The sequence below is a fragment of the Ambystoma mexicanum genome, chromosome 1q (genome assembly GCF_040938575.1).
Source record: "Ambystoma mexicanum isolate Mex_15411 chromosome 1q, UKY_AmexF1_1, whole genome shotgun sequence".
Classification (NCBI taxonomy): Eukaryota; Metazoa; Chordata; class Amphibia; order Caudata; family Ambystomatidae; genus Ambystoma; species Ambystoma mexicanum.
The window spans coordinates 1,000,168,776-1,000,185,997 of NC_090922.1; the positions used below are offsets into that span (position 1 = coordinate 1,000,168,776).

The 17,222-nt window shown below is 45.5% G+C and overlaps 1 protein-coding gene across 6 annotated transcripts in view; it reads left to right on the top strand.

Annotated features, from left to right (window-relative positions):
* ZZZ3 (zinc finger ZZ-type containing 3) overlaps nt 1–2,899 on the top strand; it is a 707,971-nt gene extending 705,072 nt beyond the window's left edge. For 4 of the 6 annotated variants that reach the window (XM_069641666.1, XM_069641669.1, XM_069641670.1 and 1 more), the window contains exon 12: nt 1,652–1,943. In XM_069641666.1, the coding sequence (XP_069497767.1) occupies nt 1,652–1,796 (145 nt within the window). In that variant the 3' untranslated portion in view covers nt 1,797–1,943. Of the gene's footprint in view, nt 1–1,651 lie in introns of all 6 variants that reach the window. The other 2 variants (XM_069641671.1, XM_069641672.1) reach the window with 1 other exon arrangement.
* The last annotated feature ends 14,323 nt before the right edge of the window (nt 2,900–17,222 follow it).

A 17,222-nucleotide genomic window follows, 5' to 3' on the forward strand; every position in this document is an offset into this window, starting at 1 on the left:
AGATGAAGGTTTAAGTTTTATGATTTCTATACACAAAGATGTCTAATGTATGCAACCCACCACAGCCATAATTCGACTTCAAAAGCGGCATGTGGCCTATATATCCTCTCATAGTATTGTTTAATTCAATGAGATTTTTTAACTGCCTTATAACTGTTGAATTGTAAGAGCATAGCATTGTGCTATGCACAGACAGTATTATTTCATTAAAAAGAGGGCTTTTTTGTTGGTTCTAGGATACACTACAATAGTATCAGCTGTTCTCTTTCAAAATGAAAACTGGAGATTGAGCCAGAAAGGGCAGTTAAACCTCCAAGAGCATTTGCTAGAAATAAACTGTATGCTGAAAAATGTAATAAAATAATATTCTTGTATTAAACCCCATGCAAAATAAAGATTCAAGTTATAGATGCGAAACAGTGATTGCTTAAGAGCCATCTAGAAATTGCTTCCTTAAGATTCCCAGGCTGAAATACCTGGCACATGTCCAGGCAGTCCTCCCACTCTGTTAAAAAAAAAAAAAAAAAATCTGTATGTGGTTTGAGCTTCTATCTACCTACACCATATATAAACGGGACAATAGCAGAGATGTATCGGATGAGAAAGCATGCAGATATGGAGAGGTGGATATGGGGAGGCTGCAGACAAGATAAAGAAATGCGTGGCCATCATCGCTCGAAATTAACGAATGATGCACTGAATAATTAAATTAAGTATTTCCATTGATTAACTTTGTAAAATAAATGCACACAAATGACTTGTCAGTGTTGGATTTTGCATACTGAAGGTTCATTTAGAAATATGCACTTACTAGATACTGAAGGCTTTGTTAGAAACCGAGGGCTGATTAGTAAAGCACACATTTTAGCATTTACTTTTAACTGTATAAACACTTTAGCATTTGCATCATATAGCACTGATATTTTGCTTTAACCGTGAATGGTGAACGTAGATAAATGACTATACGAATGCCTAGATATTAGTAATAAAACACAATTTATATACTATTCCTTCATATTTTACATGCCAAAGTGTTTAAACTTATAAATGGAGGAATACATGCCGGTCTTAAAAAAAAAGTGACTTGAAATTACTTGTACGCAAAAAAAAGACACAGGCATGTTAACATATTTTTATGGGACCAGCTTTAAAGCGGGGGAAGTCTGCTAAGAAGTAGATAATTTCCCTAAAAATCAAACACTTGCTCTGCAGCCTCTGCGTCCTGGCCAGCTTCAGCCAGATTTTAATCTGTCTCTGAAGTGGATATGTTTGCACTGGATTGGGTGAGTCTACGGATTTCACGACAAAACCAGACCATTCAGTGTATACCGGTTTGATGTCCCCATCCTTTCTTTAAATATTAGGAAAGCTATCAAAAGCCTGTGCAACATTCGCTTATATACATATTAAATTGTGATGACATTGCATTTATTCAATGAAAAATCTGTATTAGCTATGTAGTCAGAAAAAAGGCTGAATTTTTCTTTTAAAAAGACAGCAAGTGATCCTTTAATAAAACAACAAACTTGTTTATTGATGTATCGCATAGAAATTGTTTTAAAATGTGCTACATCTTTGAAAATGTTTAATGCCAGCGAAAGTTCACACGGTTTGAAAAATGTCTCTCCTAAATCTTCTGTTTCTTTTTCAGTCTTCATGAAACAGCAACTCACAAGGAAGATCACCACTTGGAACCTGTTTACAGAGTAGAGACCTTCTTAGACAGAGACTATTGCATGGCCCAGGGCACTAGTTACAATTACCTTGACCCAAACTACTTCCCAGCAAACAGATGACGTGGGACTTGATTTGGACGTTTGGGTTGGCTGTCATCATTGCTAATTCCCTCTACAGTTGGAAAAGATTCTAGTCTTTTGCTGCAATGACGCTCTCGGCATGACTGGTTCCTGGGTGTGCTCCTCAACCTCCAGCACTGTGCTGCCCTAGTACTAGGTCCGTGAACAGCAGCTGAACATTCCGCGTGTGCAGAAGGCTTCGCTGGAATTGTTAACCGTCTCTACTGCACTGGCAGGGGGCGGATTGGAAGCAATGTGGAGACAGATGATGAGCACACATTCAATTCCAAAGGCTTTTGACTCTAGTCATATGATAGAGATAAATAGAAGTATTTATAATAAACCAGTTTAGTAGCTTGCAGTTTGTTGTGAAATCGTTTTTTTGCACAGAAACTGACATCTTTAGACAAGGTTTTTAACCAATGACACTGTTTGTTTGTAGGATATACTGTACAGAAGGACTTGCTGTTCCAGGAACGGTCCATTGTAAAATTGGAGCTGCTTAGATGCCATTTACTTTTATCTTTTTACCACAAGAAGTTGTTCTTTACCAACAGCAAAGCACTACAGGTGGCAATTGGGGTGCCCTTCCTTTCACCAGCTCATGGTGTGTGAATGTTCAAAAACTGTCACTCAGATATATTTTTTAAATGTAATGTTATATTAAAAAATGATCATGTGATGTGTACAAAATATGGTGGAAGTGCCAGTGGTAGTTGCTGTATATAGTCTCAATTATTAAACATTAATGCCCTCGAAATAGAACACACAGCTGTTTGTCCCCTGCATTTGTCAACGCAGCTAGTCTATGAAAACTGCCTAACATGAATCATACACACAGTAATAATTCCCCCTTTTTGTAGCCTGCGCAAGATCCACTGAAGATTGTATTTTTATTAATATTTAAACCAGTGATGACCTATATAGTCTGTGCAGTGAGCAGGGATTCACATGCATTCTTTTATACTGCTGGATTCTGTTGTGGATCATTTAAAACATTTTGTATGTTTTTGTTTTCTTCTAATCTGTGTATACAGTATGTTCCTAAATAATGTTAAAATGTCAGGAGAACTGTGAGAAATAAACTATGTGTATACATTCTGTTTATACATAGAATGATTGCTGTGATTCCTAATGTAAGAGCATGCGTGTCGAAAGAATGTGTCCTTAAAAAGTAAACCTTTTGCCATGTTTAGGGCCAAAGGATTGTGGGTTTCAAGCACATTTAGATTGATAATGGTGACCATTTTCTCTTTGGCTTATTTATTTTGTGAATGCTACTTCTTGATGTTAACATGCACAACAACCTGACTTGCTTTTGTATTTCTTCTCAATACCTTGACTGAATGCCAGGAGTGGGACTTTCAGTGTAGATACTCAAAATATCTGCTTGGATTTCAATGAGCCTCTCTTTCTTTTCTACCGTAGTTTGGGTTGTAGTGGTTATCCTTATGTGAACAGTTGTAATTGTGGATAACATGTTGATCTGAGAGGAGAGCTGTCAACCCACGTTTTGGCATAAAACAAAACGCACTATGAAACTATGTCAAAATAGACATGCTATAGGCATTAAATGACAGTAACTTAATCCTCCTGTTCACCGTTTTCCCCTCCAGATTTGGCTTACATGAATGAAAAATACTCATTGAGAATAGACATAACTTTTTGACATGTCAAAAAAAGTACTCTCAACTTCAAAAAACAGGGCGTAAAATGTTCCTTGGAAATCTTAAATGGAACATTGGGTCTGGCTCAGAACAGAGGTGACCCAGCGGTTCACGCTGGACAGCCCTTTTTGGGTTGTGGCCAAGACTGGTTTGCATTTGGCTGTCCCCTTCTGCATCGGCATATAACTTGTTCCGGCTGTGAACCTGCAGTACAGGTGCAGGGTGCAGGAGTCAACCTTTAATCCTGCCCTCTTCATGGCCGCAGTTCCACTGCTCCTAATCCTATTAGACAAAGGAAAAAGAGACAATTCTTCCACCTGCATTCCAATAGGTTCTGATTATAGCATGGGATGGAGGAGGGTTGTGTGCATATTACTGACAAGAAACCATGTGGTGCAAATCTTCAATTGTGGGAGGAGGGAGCAGAAGTGATCTCAATGCAACACAAACATCCCTGACAAGTCAGAGAAATAAGTGTCCCTCATCTGTAGTCAAAATAGTGTAGAGGAGAATCCAGTGTGAGTAGAAGACATTTAGGGCTAGAAGGATCTGTCACTTGGAACCTGAGATCAAATAATTTCTGAAGTTCTGGAACTAGATTTTCTGGGAAAGTCTCGTGCAAACCTAATCCCTCAATGGTATTGCTTTGTACTGCTTCTTTGAGCATCAATAAAGTAATTAAAGCATAGTCTGAAAGCCACAGGTCTTACCATAGAATTGGTGGGTAATTACCATACTTTGGGAAATGTTGAGAGCCCTCTATCTCCTGAGGCAATACAGGAAGTTGCTGTTTTTTGGCGCATAGTCCAACAACATAAATAATTGTCAAGTTGCGAACATCTTGGGCTAGTTCTTCCATGTCCATTATAAACCATACTCTGTTTCACCACAAGAGCTTCGTCTGTATTTCTGGTTTACTCCATAGGCTGGTTATAGACCATTTGGCCGCAAGCAGTAATTGTAGTGCCCGTTTCCCTTGGCAGAGCCCTCCATCCCAGTTGCGTCAAGCATATGCAGTGAAAAGGAAAAACACTGGGTCATTAGAAACCTTGTTCCCAATGTACTAATAGATCCTGTCCCCTTTTCTCCATCCCTGTGGGTGTCTTCTAACAACCTTTTGGCAGCGAAAAATTGAGCTTTCACTTTAAATTTAGTATAGCGTGCAGGGGCGTGGCCTCAGGCATGTGAATGCCCCACCTTCCAGTGCCTCACCTCTGTCCCTTTTTCTGCACAGACTGTGTCGGACTAGCCAGCTGGCGCAGAGACTTTTTTAGCTTTCCGCTTGCTCGCCGGTTTCTTTTTCCATCTTATTTAACTTCCCTTCACTGCCATGTGCCTCATGCAACCGCTCGTTCCCGGCTTTGGACCCCCATGCACTCTGTCTTGAGTGTTTGGGGCCCGACCACCACTGTGACGCATGTTAGGCTTGCAGCGCTCTCGGTCACAGGGCATTGAAGAATCGGTTGTTGTGGTGGAGGGAGATCTTCCACACTTCTCCTCCTCCCCCCTTAAGGACTTTGTCTCCAGGACCTCTCGTCAAGACAAGGTAGGCCCTCTGTTCAGCACAGCTCCACAGCGCAGCAACTCCTTCCCCGGGTTCCTTGAATGCATGTTCTGGCAGGTCCGAGCTAGTCCTGGCTACCAGCTCCCAACCTGAGGGGCTCAGGGACCCTACCAGGCTGTCCTCGGAAGGACGCTCAAGTTCGCCCTCTTTGTCTGCCCCAGTGGCTAAGGGATCATAGAGTGCCACCTCCAGGAGACCATCCTTGGCACGATCCAGCACGGCTACCGACACAGGGTCCGAGGGTGTCCAGCCTATCTGAGGTCGCTCCAAGGTCGTGAGTCACAGTATTACGACTATCGGCCATCCGGATTAGGGTTCAGCGCCTACCAGAGTGATCTCCAAGGTTGACACCTCTGCTTCAGGTGCAAGACCCAAGCTGTATCCTTCCGTATCAGAGACCCAGGGCATGGCGCAAGGCTTCAAAATGGCGGAGAGGCATGTGGCGGAGCCTGCCATGCTGGCGGCCATCTTGGATCCGGCTCAGGGGCCGCCAGTGCTTTTGCAAGAAGATACCAGTCCCCTTCCCTCTGGAAGCAGCAACGGATCATATGGTGCAGGCTTCTGGTTCACTCAGGGATACATCTAACCACCACAGCCCTACAGCTACACAAACCAGGCACCTCTGGGGTTTGACCCGGAGCAGAGCCCTAGCGCGTCAGAGGGCCAGGCCCCTAGGGACCCAGCGGCTTGCAAGGACCGTTTCTTTCGAGCACTTCTTCTTCCTTAGGCGTTCCCCTCAGATGAAGGGGCTCCTGAAGGAGTGAAAAAGGTCGTCCTGGAGGTGGTGCCGTCCCAGCATTTTCCTCTGGGTACTCCTCCTGTTCCTCCAGCACTGCTGGTTCCTCGCCCATTCCAGGCGGCCCTACAGGTTGTTCTGACCCCTCTACCTCTTCCTGAATGACCTATGCCTCCCCCTCAACAACTGTTGGACCTGTATTCGGCTCCGGACATAGGTTGGCCCCGCTGGCACCCGTGTCCCAGGACCCGGAATCCCCTCGGTCTGTGAAAAGGGGATGATGACTTTGACGCCCATGACAATGAACCCTCTGCATCCATTAAGGCCTTTCATGAGTGCCTTCATGGCCTGGCAGAGTTCTTGGTGGTCCCTCTACCCGAGGAAGCTCCCCAGCAGTCGGGAGTGCTAGCAGAGGTCTTGGGGAAACGCACCACGATCTGGTCTGGCATCCCTCTCCAGAAGGATGTTCTGCAGGCGGTGCGAAAGGTCTGGGAGAAGCCCAGGGTCAACAGGCAAATGAACAAGAAGTTGGACAGCAGGTTTAAGCTGACGGACAGGGAGTCAATCCTCCTTGCCTCCCACCAGCAGCCTCATTCTTCAGTGGTGGCTGTGGCCTCCTTGTATTCTAAACTGAGGAGGACAAAGGGCTCGAGTCTTTGGGAAACGCTATTTTTCCATCTCAGGACTGCATATGCGGCAAGCCAACGCAGATGCACTCTCGGCTGTAGCTAACCAGAAGCTCTGTGCGGGAGCTCAGGGAATTTCTGCCCGACCTCCCTTCGGGCAAACAAGCGTCCTTTGAGGCCGGTCTGGCAGATGCTCGGGCCATTGTGCAGGACCTCATGGAGTCTTCGGTCTCCCACATCGACCCAGCCAGCAGAGAGCTGTGCCTTGGGGTTGAGATGAGAAGGACGGCGTGGATGCACACCACTAAGTTTTCATCTGACGTGCAGGAATGGATCCTGGATCTGCCATTTGAGGCCGTGGACCTTTTTCATTCGTCAACCGATGACAAGTTGACAAAGAAGAAAACCTCCACTTAAACGGCCAAGTCCTTGGCCATCCTGACAAAACCAGGTCAAAAGTCCTTCCCTCAGTTCAAGCCCCATGCTTTCTCCAGCTTCAAGGGGATCCGCGACTGCAGTACGCAGAGGCCCAGCAGGTCGCTCAGGGACAACAGAAGGAAGCGGCAGAGGACGTCAGGCAGATTTTTCCGCTCCCCCTCCTCTGCCCCCGCCTCTGACACCAAGAAGCCGTGACCTCAAGGTTGGGTAACACAGCTCCCCTGTGGGGGGCTGTTTGGCCCTTTTCCAGGACACCTGAAAGTGTCTTTTCAGGAACCCTGTGGATCCTTTCCATAGTCGCCACAGTCTTCAGACTTCCTTTTTATTTGCCTCTACCATCCTCGCCTCCTCTGTCAGATCGGGTCCCAGGTCTGTTACGGGAGGTCCTTTTGCTCTTGGAGATGCAGGTGATATAACCGGTTCCTCTTATGGACAGGGCCTCCGGTTACTATTTCAGGATTCTTGCGCTACCCAAGAACAACCAGGCTGGCAATACGGTTGTCCTGGACCTGTCATTTATATATCTGTCTTTACTGCTGGAATGCTTCAAGATGATTACTTCTGCACACATAGCAGAGTCTCTATGTGCAGGGAACTGGATATGTTCCCTAGACCCCAAGGATGCGTACCTGCATCTTCCGATCTACCAGCGCATCAGAAGTTTCTGTGGTTCACGATTGTCGTACCAATTGCAGTACAGGGTGCTGCCCATTGCAGTACATTGTGCTGCCCTTCGGCCTGAACTCGTCCCCTCGTGTCTTCACAAAGTTGATGTCAGTGGCGGGCCTTCTTCACTTGGAGGGCCATCGTCTGTACCCTTAATTGGACGACTCCCTGGTGAGGGCGGGGTCGCCTAAAGGGGAAGCGCACTCCCGCCAAAGATTGGCGGAACTCCTTCATCAGCTGGAGTTCTCCCTCAACCAGAGGAAGTCGCAGTTGTGCCCATCTCAGGAACTGGCCTTCCTAGGGGTGCGTTGGAGCACTACCGTTCAGCGGGTGTTCCCTATGCCCGAGAGGCTTCTGTCCCTCCACAAGGCGGTGGGGCACTTTCTGGCCAACATGACCACATCAACATGGTGGTTCCAGCCCATTCTGGGCCTGATGACCTCTTGCATCCACACTGTACATCATGTTTGCCTCAAGATGAAGCGCCTCCAGCTCCACCTGTTGGCCAATTGGGATCAGGAGACGGGGTGCCTGTGGGACAGGATCCCAATACCACCGCTCCTGCTACCCGATCTTCTCTGATGGATGGCATTGTTTCAGTGGACCAGAGCCTACCCTAGTGATGACAACAGACTCCTCCCTTTAGGGCTGGGGTGCTACTCTGGAGGGCTTTGCGATTCGTGGAACATGGTCCAGGACGGAAGCATCCTGTATATAAACCTGCTGGAGCTCAGAGCAGTGGGCCTGGCCGTCAGGCCGTTTTCAAATTCCCCATCCATTCCTCCAGTCAGAAGACAGGAGCAACACCTACCTCTGTTCTTGCAAGAGATCCGGGCACAGTTAAAGAAGATCACAATAGAAACAGTGCCAAAATACCTCCAGGGCTCCGGAGTGTACTTAAGATACTTCATGGTGAGAAAGAAGTCTGGTGGTTGAAGGCCCATCCTTGATCTGAGGAAACTGAATACATTTCTAAAGTCCGAGAAGTTCTGGATGGTCTAGTTGCAGTACATGCTCCAACTGCAGCACAGACTTCCTGGCCTCCCTAGACCTAGAAGATGCCTACTTTCACATACCCATTCATCGCAGGCACAGACGCTTTGTCTGGTTTGTCATAAACAGCACACCTTACCAATTAAAGGCTCGTCCTTTCGGTCTCAAGTCAGCTCCAAGGGTGTTCACAAAGTGTCTGACTCCAGTGGCAGCCCCTTTACAGTGTTCAGGGATCTTTGTCTATCATACGTAGATGACTGGTTGATCCGCGCCCGCTCTCTTCCACTGGCCAGTCAGCACACCGAGGAGACCATCTGGTGTCTGAGTTTGCTGTGGTTCTAGATCAACTTTCCCTAGTCATGCGTCATGCCATTGCAGAACGCTCCCTTTCTAGGCTCATGTCTCAACACAGACAGGTCTGGCTTCTCCCTCGGCGGGAGGGTTGAGGCCATCTTGAGCAAAGTGCAACATCTCTCAACTCTTTGAGTGACAGCCATCTGCTCAATCAAATCTCTGTTGGGGATGATGTCTTCATGCATCCCCCTAGTCTCTCGTTGCAGGCTTCACATGAGGCCTCTACAGCAGCTCATGGATACGAATATCAGGCCCCTGGAACTGCAAGATCACTAATTCCAGTGTCCAGAAAGACCATGCAGTGGTGGTACGTTCGTCAGCATCTCACCCAAGGCACTCCTTTTTGTCTTCTAGAGCATCAGACCACCGTGACTACTGACGCCTCCCTGCAAGGGTGGGTAGCCCCACACTGGTCAACTTCACACAAGGGGCTTATGGCAACCAGAGGAGGAGGAGTTGCACATCGTCTTGGATCTACGACTGGTGTTCTGGGCTTTCAAGTCATTCAACCCCCAACTCATAGGCAAGGTGGTTATAAATGCCATTTTCTACATCAGGAAACTGGGCTCGAACGGGGAGGGAAACCTGCTCTCCCATTCTATTCAAGGAAGCGCAAGCGATATGGAAATGGGCGATAGATCAGAAGATGTTTCTCATTACATTCCGTCTGGGAGACGTTTACAATACCATTGCAGATTCACTCGGGGAACTACGGTCTTGCCATGACTGGGAACTTCTTCAGACTATGGTTCTTCTGCTCTTCTCTGGGTGGGGTAGCCTTCAAATCGACCTATTCGCCACAGTAGCAAATGCAAAGTCCTCCAAGTTTGCTGCAACCAAGGAGTCTAGGGGCGCCTTCTTGTTCCGTTGGAAGGGAGGATTTCTCTAGCCGTTCCCGCCATTTCCCCTGATTCTGCGATTGTTCAGGGCACTCAAACAGACTCATTGCAAGATGGTATGTGTTGCTTCGGTGTGGCCCAGGCAGATCTTGTATTCGGACCTTCTACACCTGTTTCTGGCTCCTTGCATCAAGATGCCTCCTCTTCCAGAACTGCTCTCCAAAGAGGGAGGGTCTGTCCTCTGCCACGATCCAGCATCCTTGAAACTGGCGGCTTGGCTCCTGCAAACCTAGAGCTTGCCCATTACTCATTGCCCACAGAATGTAAAGGGAGAAAGAGCGAGGAGCCTCTATTTGACTGATACTGCACCGTGTTTGGTCTTGCCTGCGCTCACCAGGATCAATCTTTCCAAATTGAAAACAGAACTTTATAAAACCTTGTATTTATCGCCACGCAGCGTGGAGGAGTGGATTGAAGGTGTCTACAGCTTTAAATCACAAGAATGCGGCAGAGTGCGGAATTGTATCAGCTGGGTTTATAAACCCGCCCTCCCCGCCCTTGCGGCGTAAGCACTCAGGCGAAAGGACGAGGAGCCTCTGTTTGGCAAATAGGCGCCAGTACTCGGACGTGTGATTGTAAGGATGGTTTAATGCCCCGGAAAAGCGAAACCGGAAGGAGATCTCTGTACCAGGGTCCGGGAAACTAAAATCAATCTAAGGGAGGCATTAAATCACTGTAAGCACTTCGGTAAACTCCTTTGGAGTGGTTTTCGCTCTTCCATCAATACACCGCGTATATTTTAAGTGGGAGATGCAGCACGAGGATCAGTCAGCATACCCGTAAACAATCACTGTGATTTCACACGGCTCAAACTGCATTGACTGTCTTGCTTCGCAGGGCATTTTTTCGAAAGGGCTCCTGGCCAGGTTGCTTCTAAGAAGGCATCCAAGTATAAGCTAAGGCTATGAAACTGCGTAGCACATGGACATTGGACAGAGCAAAGGCCATGGAAGGGGACGGTTCCTATTTGGTAGACCCATCAGTAGATGTCTCTTCTACGGCCACACTGGATGTTATACCCCCTCTTAATAATGGCACAGTAACAAGCCAGGCCCAAGTCCAAGCTGATGCATTGTTTGCTCAGCCGAGGGAAAGAGAGTAGAGCAGAATGCTCAATCTGTCTTTGTTCAACACTGGCAACGTGGGTTGGAATACACAGTGACTAGCATGAAAATACAAAAAATAAATAAAAACATTTCGGAAGAAAGGAACAAAAGTCTGAATGATGTGGAGGGTGAATTAGAAACCTCATGGGTGGCTTTACAAATCACATTTTGAAGCACAGAGCTTTATCCCTCCACAAGATTAGGGAAGGTTTCAGATACCTCAAATACTGGATTTGGAAATCTGTCCTTTCCACAGTCAGACACACCATCCAAGAATTATTGGCGAAGGAAGGCCCACAACACGGAGGGTACCCCGCAGACAAAGACTATCTGAATGAGGGTACCCTGAAGGCTTGGAACTTTGTATTGAAATCTCTAGTCTCAATTTTTGAGCTTCTCAAGACAGAAGTACTGTCTCAAGCAGGCATATTTGTAGAGCTAACAAACGAGATGGCAAAATGCGAATCTACGTTGGTGTGCTTGGGTTCTGCCATCAATACCAACATAATTCCATCCTTGAGAGAGATGAGACTCGAGTTCACAAACCAAGGCCTAGACCTATCCTCGATTCAGAATATGGCAATCCTTAAGACAAAGGCTGAAGATGACAAAAACTACCAGACAAAAACTACCAGTCTTAGAGGAGGCAATTCAGCTTCTGAAAATGAAGCCACCTCCGCAGGGAGAGGGGGAAGAGGGTGATATCGTCTCAAACCAATACTTTGACGATACTCCTCTCTCAGAATCTACGCTGGCGGAGTTCCGGAGATTGGCAAACATAGGAGAAGAGGAGATCAAAACAATCGTAGAAAACCCTCCTACGCACTCCGGGGGCACCCCAGTAAAGCAGACGGATCCTGAGTTAACCTGGAAACGGCAACCTGTCAGTTACAGAGGTCGAAGGAAAATGAGAAAGCAACAAGTTGGGGGAAAAAAGATCAAGAATTTCTCAACCAAGATCGAAGAGAAATCATAAAAAACCAAAAGACTCAAAAGAAGGGCCCATGACCAGCAGAAGATCCGATGCTCAGCCTAAGGAGAACCTAATATCCGCTGCAGTAGGTGATCAAGGCAATGAAAGGCAAAAATCTCCGATCACAAGTAGTTCACCGAAACCCTCATTGTTGCCTATCGAAACTAATAGATTAGGCAAAGCTGGGAAATGCTCAAGAGTCACTCACTACAGAGGATAAAGTTGAAGCAATAAGAGTGAGTATTGGCCTTCAAACAGATGAGGAGTGGCCCGGCAATCGTTTTGGGGGCTCCACAGAGTCCAAATAAGCCATAGAACTCAGAATCTAAGGGCACTTGGGCAGAGCACTATTTTGTCAGTCCTAAAACATTCAGGAAGAAACACTTCAGATAAAATAAAATGGGCCCCAATATTTCTGCAGAAGAAAACTCTACCGCTAAAGCAGAATTACATGATTAATAAGACCCAGGCCTCTCACATTGGAGCCAATTTAAACCTCGCCCCAATCTTCCTCCCAGCAGGCAGAAGAGACTCAAGTAAATCCTCGGCTGGGTCAGAAAGCCTAACGCCTATCCCAATATTGGAATCGGATCAAGGTGGTCCACATGGAAGAATCGGTAAACTGAATGGCCAGGGGACATCAACAATGATTGTTATTCATCCAACTCGAAAGGATTCCAGTGTTTCATCTCAAGCCGTTGAACTGTCAGATGTACCGATTGCAATAGATGACATTAAGAACTTTGCCATCCCAAGGGTGTGGTTAAGACTTTTAACGAATACCAAACATCATAAATCTCTTAATAGATCAGTGATCCTTGGGGTTTTCAAAAAGTAAACAATTTGTATCTATTCTCTGATGATATTGAGAATATAACATTCCCACTTGCTCAAGACCCTCATTTTGTGGAAGTAGCTCTTACCTCGATGACAGCAAAGTCAGCTATCTTGAAAGCATCGAAGGAGCTAGAGTCCGAGGTTTCCATTAATGAGTCAAGGGCCAGTGCTCAAGTTCTTCTTTAGAGCAAAGGGGGTACAAAGGCTCAACATCAAAGGGTGGGCAATCCTCAAACTAAGGTTTCAAATGAGTAAAGAAGGGAATTTTCTGGTCCTAAGTTTCAAGAAAACACCTTAACCCTTTTACCAGAAATGCTCTCCCAGGTTCTGCAGAAGCTGGGAGTTGGAACAAGCAGCTTTAGAAAAAAGGGTCAATATTTAGTGAGTTGGTACACGCGGGGATCCAGTACCTTTTAAAGCCAGGGGTATGAGGGATTACTTGTTTGAATTTAGTGACATAGTACTATTGCAGGAAACCTGGTTGGTAAACCCAATCAACATGGAAGGGTTCATAATGTTGTGTTTGCCAGCCTCTCCAAAAGCAAAAGGGAGACCCTCAGGTGGTGGTCTGATGGTATTTAAAAATCGGCTAATAAAAAGTGTCACTCCGATTTTTATGAATGCCAATGGAATCTAGGCATGTAAAGTACATTAAAACTCCCTGATCCCAACTGGGTGATCATTAATATTTATTGGAACCCCGCCCGCTCAGAACTTCAACCCTTCCTCACGATTCTGGGCTCTTTGCTGGAATCGATTAAAATGGATCCTTGGGGGACTCATATTGTGTTAGCTGGGGGCCTAAATACAGTGTGTGTACAGCCATGGAGGGACAAAGTGAAGCAGCATATTCTAGAAATCTTAAAAAATGGGCGAATTTGGTTGAATTTTTTGGAGTCCTGGGATCTGAGGATGGTGAATGGAAGCTGACAGGGTGACTTGGGGCCATTGACGTCTTGGCACAGAGGGAAATCCTCGTCGGTTTTGGACTAAATCTTTGTATCCCAGCCCCTTCACTCGTGCACCTCAGCCCTGGCAATTAAACATGATGGAGGGGAGTGATCATTGCAGATTAGAGCTATCTTTCACTGATCTCTCCTCCCTGTCATTAAACATAGAACAACAGGCCTTAATAGAACAGAAAGGGAAAATCAGGCTTGTGAAATACAGGGTAGAGGGCGCAAAATTGAATGCCCAATTAAAGAAGGTTCCCAGATACATCTGGAAGACCCATTGTCACTCAAATAACTTTATTAAATTTGTTTGGGCCACTTCTGTTCCCAGTGACTCAGTGGTAAGAAACACACAAGCACATCTGCATAGTTTCGATGAATAGTGACACAGCCGAGGAAAAGAGTCCTCAGAAAAACCTTGTGCAATTTGAAATCAGCTGAGTTGGATTTAGCAAAGTATACGGCAGAAGTTAAAAGTGAAAAAACATACTATTAATTGTGGTCAAGAAATCATAGAGCCTTTCGATTGCAAAGAGATGGGAACAGATGTTGAAGCTCCTAAGAGAAAAGAATACTAGAAACTTTTGGTCATTTAGAATCTGGTGCAAATGGTTCTCTGTGCAACTTAATTCCTGAGTCTGGTGGGTGGAACATTTAACGGAAATCTTTTAGGACCCCAAGAGCACCTATTTCAGTCCCTTATTTAAAGTTCCTTGGCAACTAACCTTTAATGAGGAGGACATTGAAGACATCATTCTCAAATCGTCTTCATCTAAAGCGGTGGGCCCAAATGGTCTCACTTATCAAATCCCTAAAAATGTGCAAAAAATATGGTCCCGCTTGCTTTTTATTGACTCTTTGAAGAGATCCTCAGGAGCCAAATATTCCCACCCTCCTGGAAGATTGCCTTGGTTATACCCCTTTTCAAGGGTGGCGACCGTTGAGAAGCTGCAAATTATCGTTCAATTGCCCTGCTCGACATTGAAAGAAAGATCTTCGTGAAACTCTTGCTAAATGAAATGTTAGCATGGGTAGATAGGCAAATGATTCTGTCCCGATTCCAGACAGGTTTCAGACGGGGCTTGTCAACAGGCCTGAATGAATGGCCTGGTAATAAATTTGACTAGCGAACATACGATGGGAGAGGGATCATTACCATTATATGGAGCTTGGGTCGATCTTTCTAAAGCATTAGACCAGGTCGACAGAGCATTGCTTTGGAGCAAACTAAGGAGCTGGGGTATGCCAGACACACTATTTGCAATGTTAGTGGAATTGCACAGAGATACTTCTATAAGGGTTCGGCTGGATGAACATGGTCACCTGTCGGAGCTTATTAGGATAGAGAGGGGGGTCAGGCAAGGTTGTCTGGGGGCCCCCCTCTTCTTTGACCTTTTCTTGGCGGACATGGGCATTTTCATGGAGTCATCTGCATTGGCCAGTCCAGCGCTAAATCGCAAGAAGATCTATTGGCTGGCCTATGCAGATGACATAGTTCTGCTAGATAGAACAGCCATAGGTCTCCAGTGACTACTGACCAAATTGGCCGAATATGCAGGAGCGAATAAACTTTCCAGAAACCCCCTCAAATCCAGAATTGTTGTCTTCAGACATCGACAGAAGAAGATCCATTACTCAAATTGGTTTTTAGAGGGCCAAATTATCCAAAGGGTTAAGGAAGTGAAATATTTGGGATATAACATCTATGACTCTCCCACCCACCACAAAGTACAAGCAGCTACGAAGACATCACAGATTGAATCCCAAATGCTCAAGATAAACTCCAAATAATGTAAGTTCTCCATTCTGCAGCTGATGAAATTTTATCTGGCAAAAGCGGTTCCTGTGATTCTTTATGGCTTGGAGGCTAAACCCCAGCTCTGGCCTACAAACTGGAGTGTCGTAGAGGGCCAATAATGGAAGAGGACTTTAGGCCTCCCTTTGTGTACCCCGTGTTGGAGCCTCAGATTCTAACTCGGTCTCAGATCGTTGGGGTGCATGTCAAACTGGAAGCTGATCTTGATCTACCGGGAGCTCACTGGACAGAGCACCTCCTTATATGGGGACATTAGACACCAATTGGAACAATCCAGATCGTCCATGTTGATAGATCGCAATAGAAGAGTGAAGGAGATGCTGCCCAAGATGGACTTGGATGTAGAGATCCTCATATCCTATCCATTAAAGGTTAAGCGGCAGTTAGAAATTAGCGATTGGATAGAAATAATCGTGAAATTTAAACAGTCCTCTTCAAATAATCCCTTCCTCTCAGCAGAAAAAAACGTGGCTGCCTCTCTCAATACCTAATGAAATTTCCTGATAGGTTAGTGAGGAACAACTTCTTGAGGATCAGACTAAATTTGGTACATTGTGGAGAGGTGTTGGCAAGACGCCATCATGGAGACAGCCATAAAACTCTAGTGTCTGTGACATTCCTTCAAACCAAACGTTAAGGCACTTATTGATGGAGTGCGAGGGAACATGGTCTATGCGCCTAATGCAATTTAGGAGATTTGTACTACGTGAGGAAGGGATCACTGCAAAATATTTCTGGGATAGATTAGTTTCTGGATAAGACATGGCCTTAACAGCGACGGTGGTTCGAGTCGTAAAACTTTGCGAAATCATTGCATGACCTTCGAGGGGCCTTGGCATTATAAGGGTGCAAAATCAGTTTAGCCATAGATTAAGTAATCATGATTGTAAATATTGGTCTTTTTGTTGGATATTTCCAGTTTTCTTTTCCTTTTTCTTCCTTCTACTTTTTTGATAGTTTTTTTGCATTTAAGCGATTGTAAGTTTTTTTTTTCTTTTTCTCGTCTTTTTAAATGTGATTGTGTACTTTTAATTGTGTATTGTAGTTTTTGTAAAGGTTCATGAAAGAACCATATACAAATAAAAAAATAAAAATATTGTGGCTAAAGCTAAGGCACTGTCTACCCTTGCGTACTATAAGCACAAATGGAAGCGCTTCTCTGTGTGGTGCAATTCGCAGGGGTTTTCTCCCCTTTGAAAATCCTGCCATACCACCTGCTCTCCCTAGCAAAGACCAGCCTTGCTCATGCTTCCATCAAAGCACACCTGTCAGCTATCTCCCGATACACTGGAACGCCTGGCAGGCTTTTCTTGTGCTCACAAAGACTGGTTAAACAATTCCTAAATGGTCTGTTCAGAGCGTTCCCTCTTGTGAAGGCTCCAGCCCCTGCATTGGAGCTCAACGTTATGACAAAATTGAGGAGTTGACCTTTTGATCCTCTTCAGTGTTTCTCTGGGGTTTTTGTCTTGGACGACTGCTTTTCTGCCACTTGGGCCAGATGTGTTGGAGAGTTACAGGCTCTCTTGCAAACCACATGTTAAAATGTATTTCGGAACTCTGACCTGGTGGGCAGAGGTTCAGAAGGCCAGCTTATTTTCTTGGAAGAGGGTAACCTTCTGGGCAAGCCAGGACAATCAAGGTAGCATTGGCGGCGGTCAAGACTAGGTCTCAGGATGGGTGAGGGTGATCAAAAACCCACAATGAGCACACACAGTAAAAGACACTACAAATTACTCTGTCAGGTGTATATATCAAAAATACATATGCATTTATTGAAGTCCTTTTAAATCATACACAA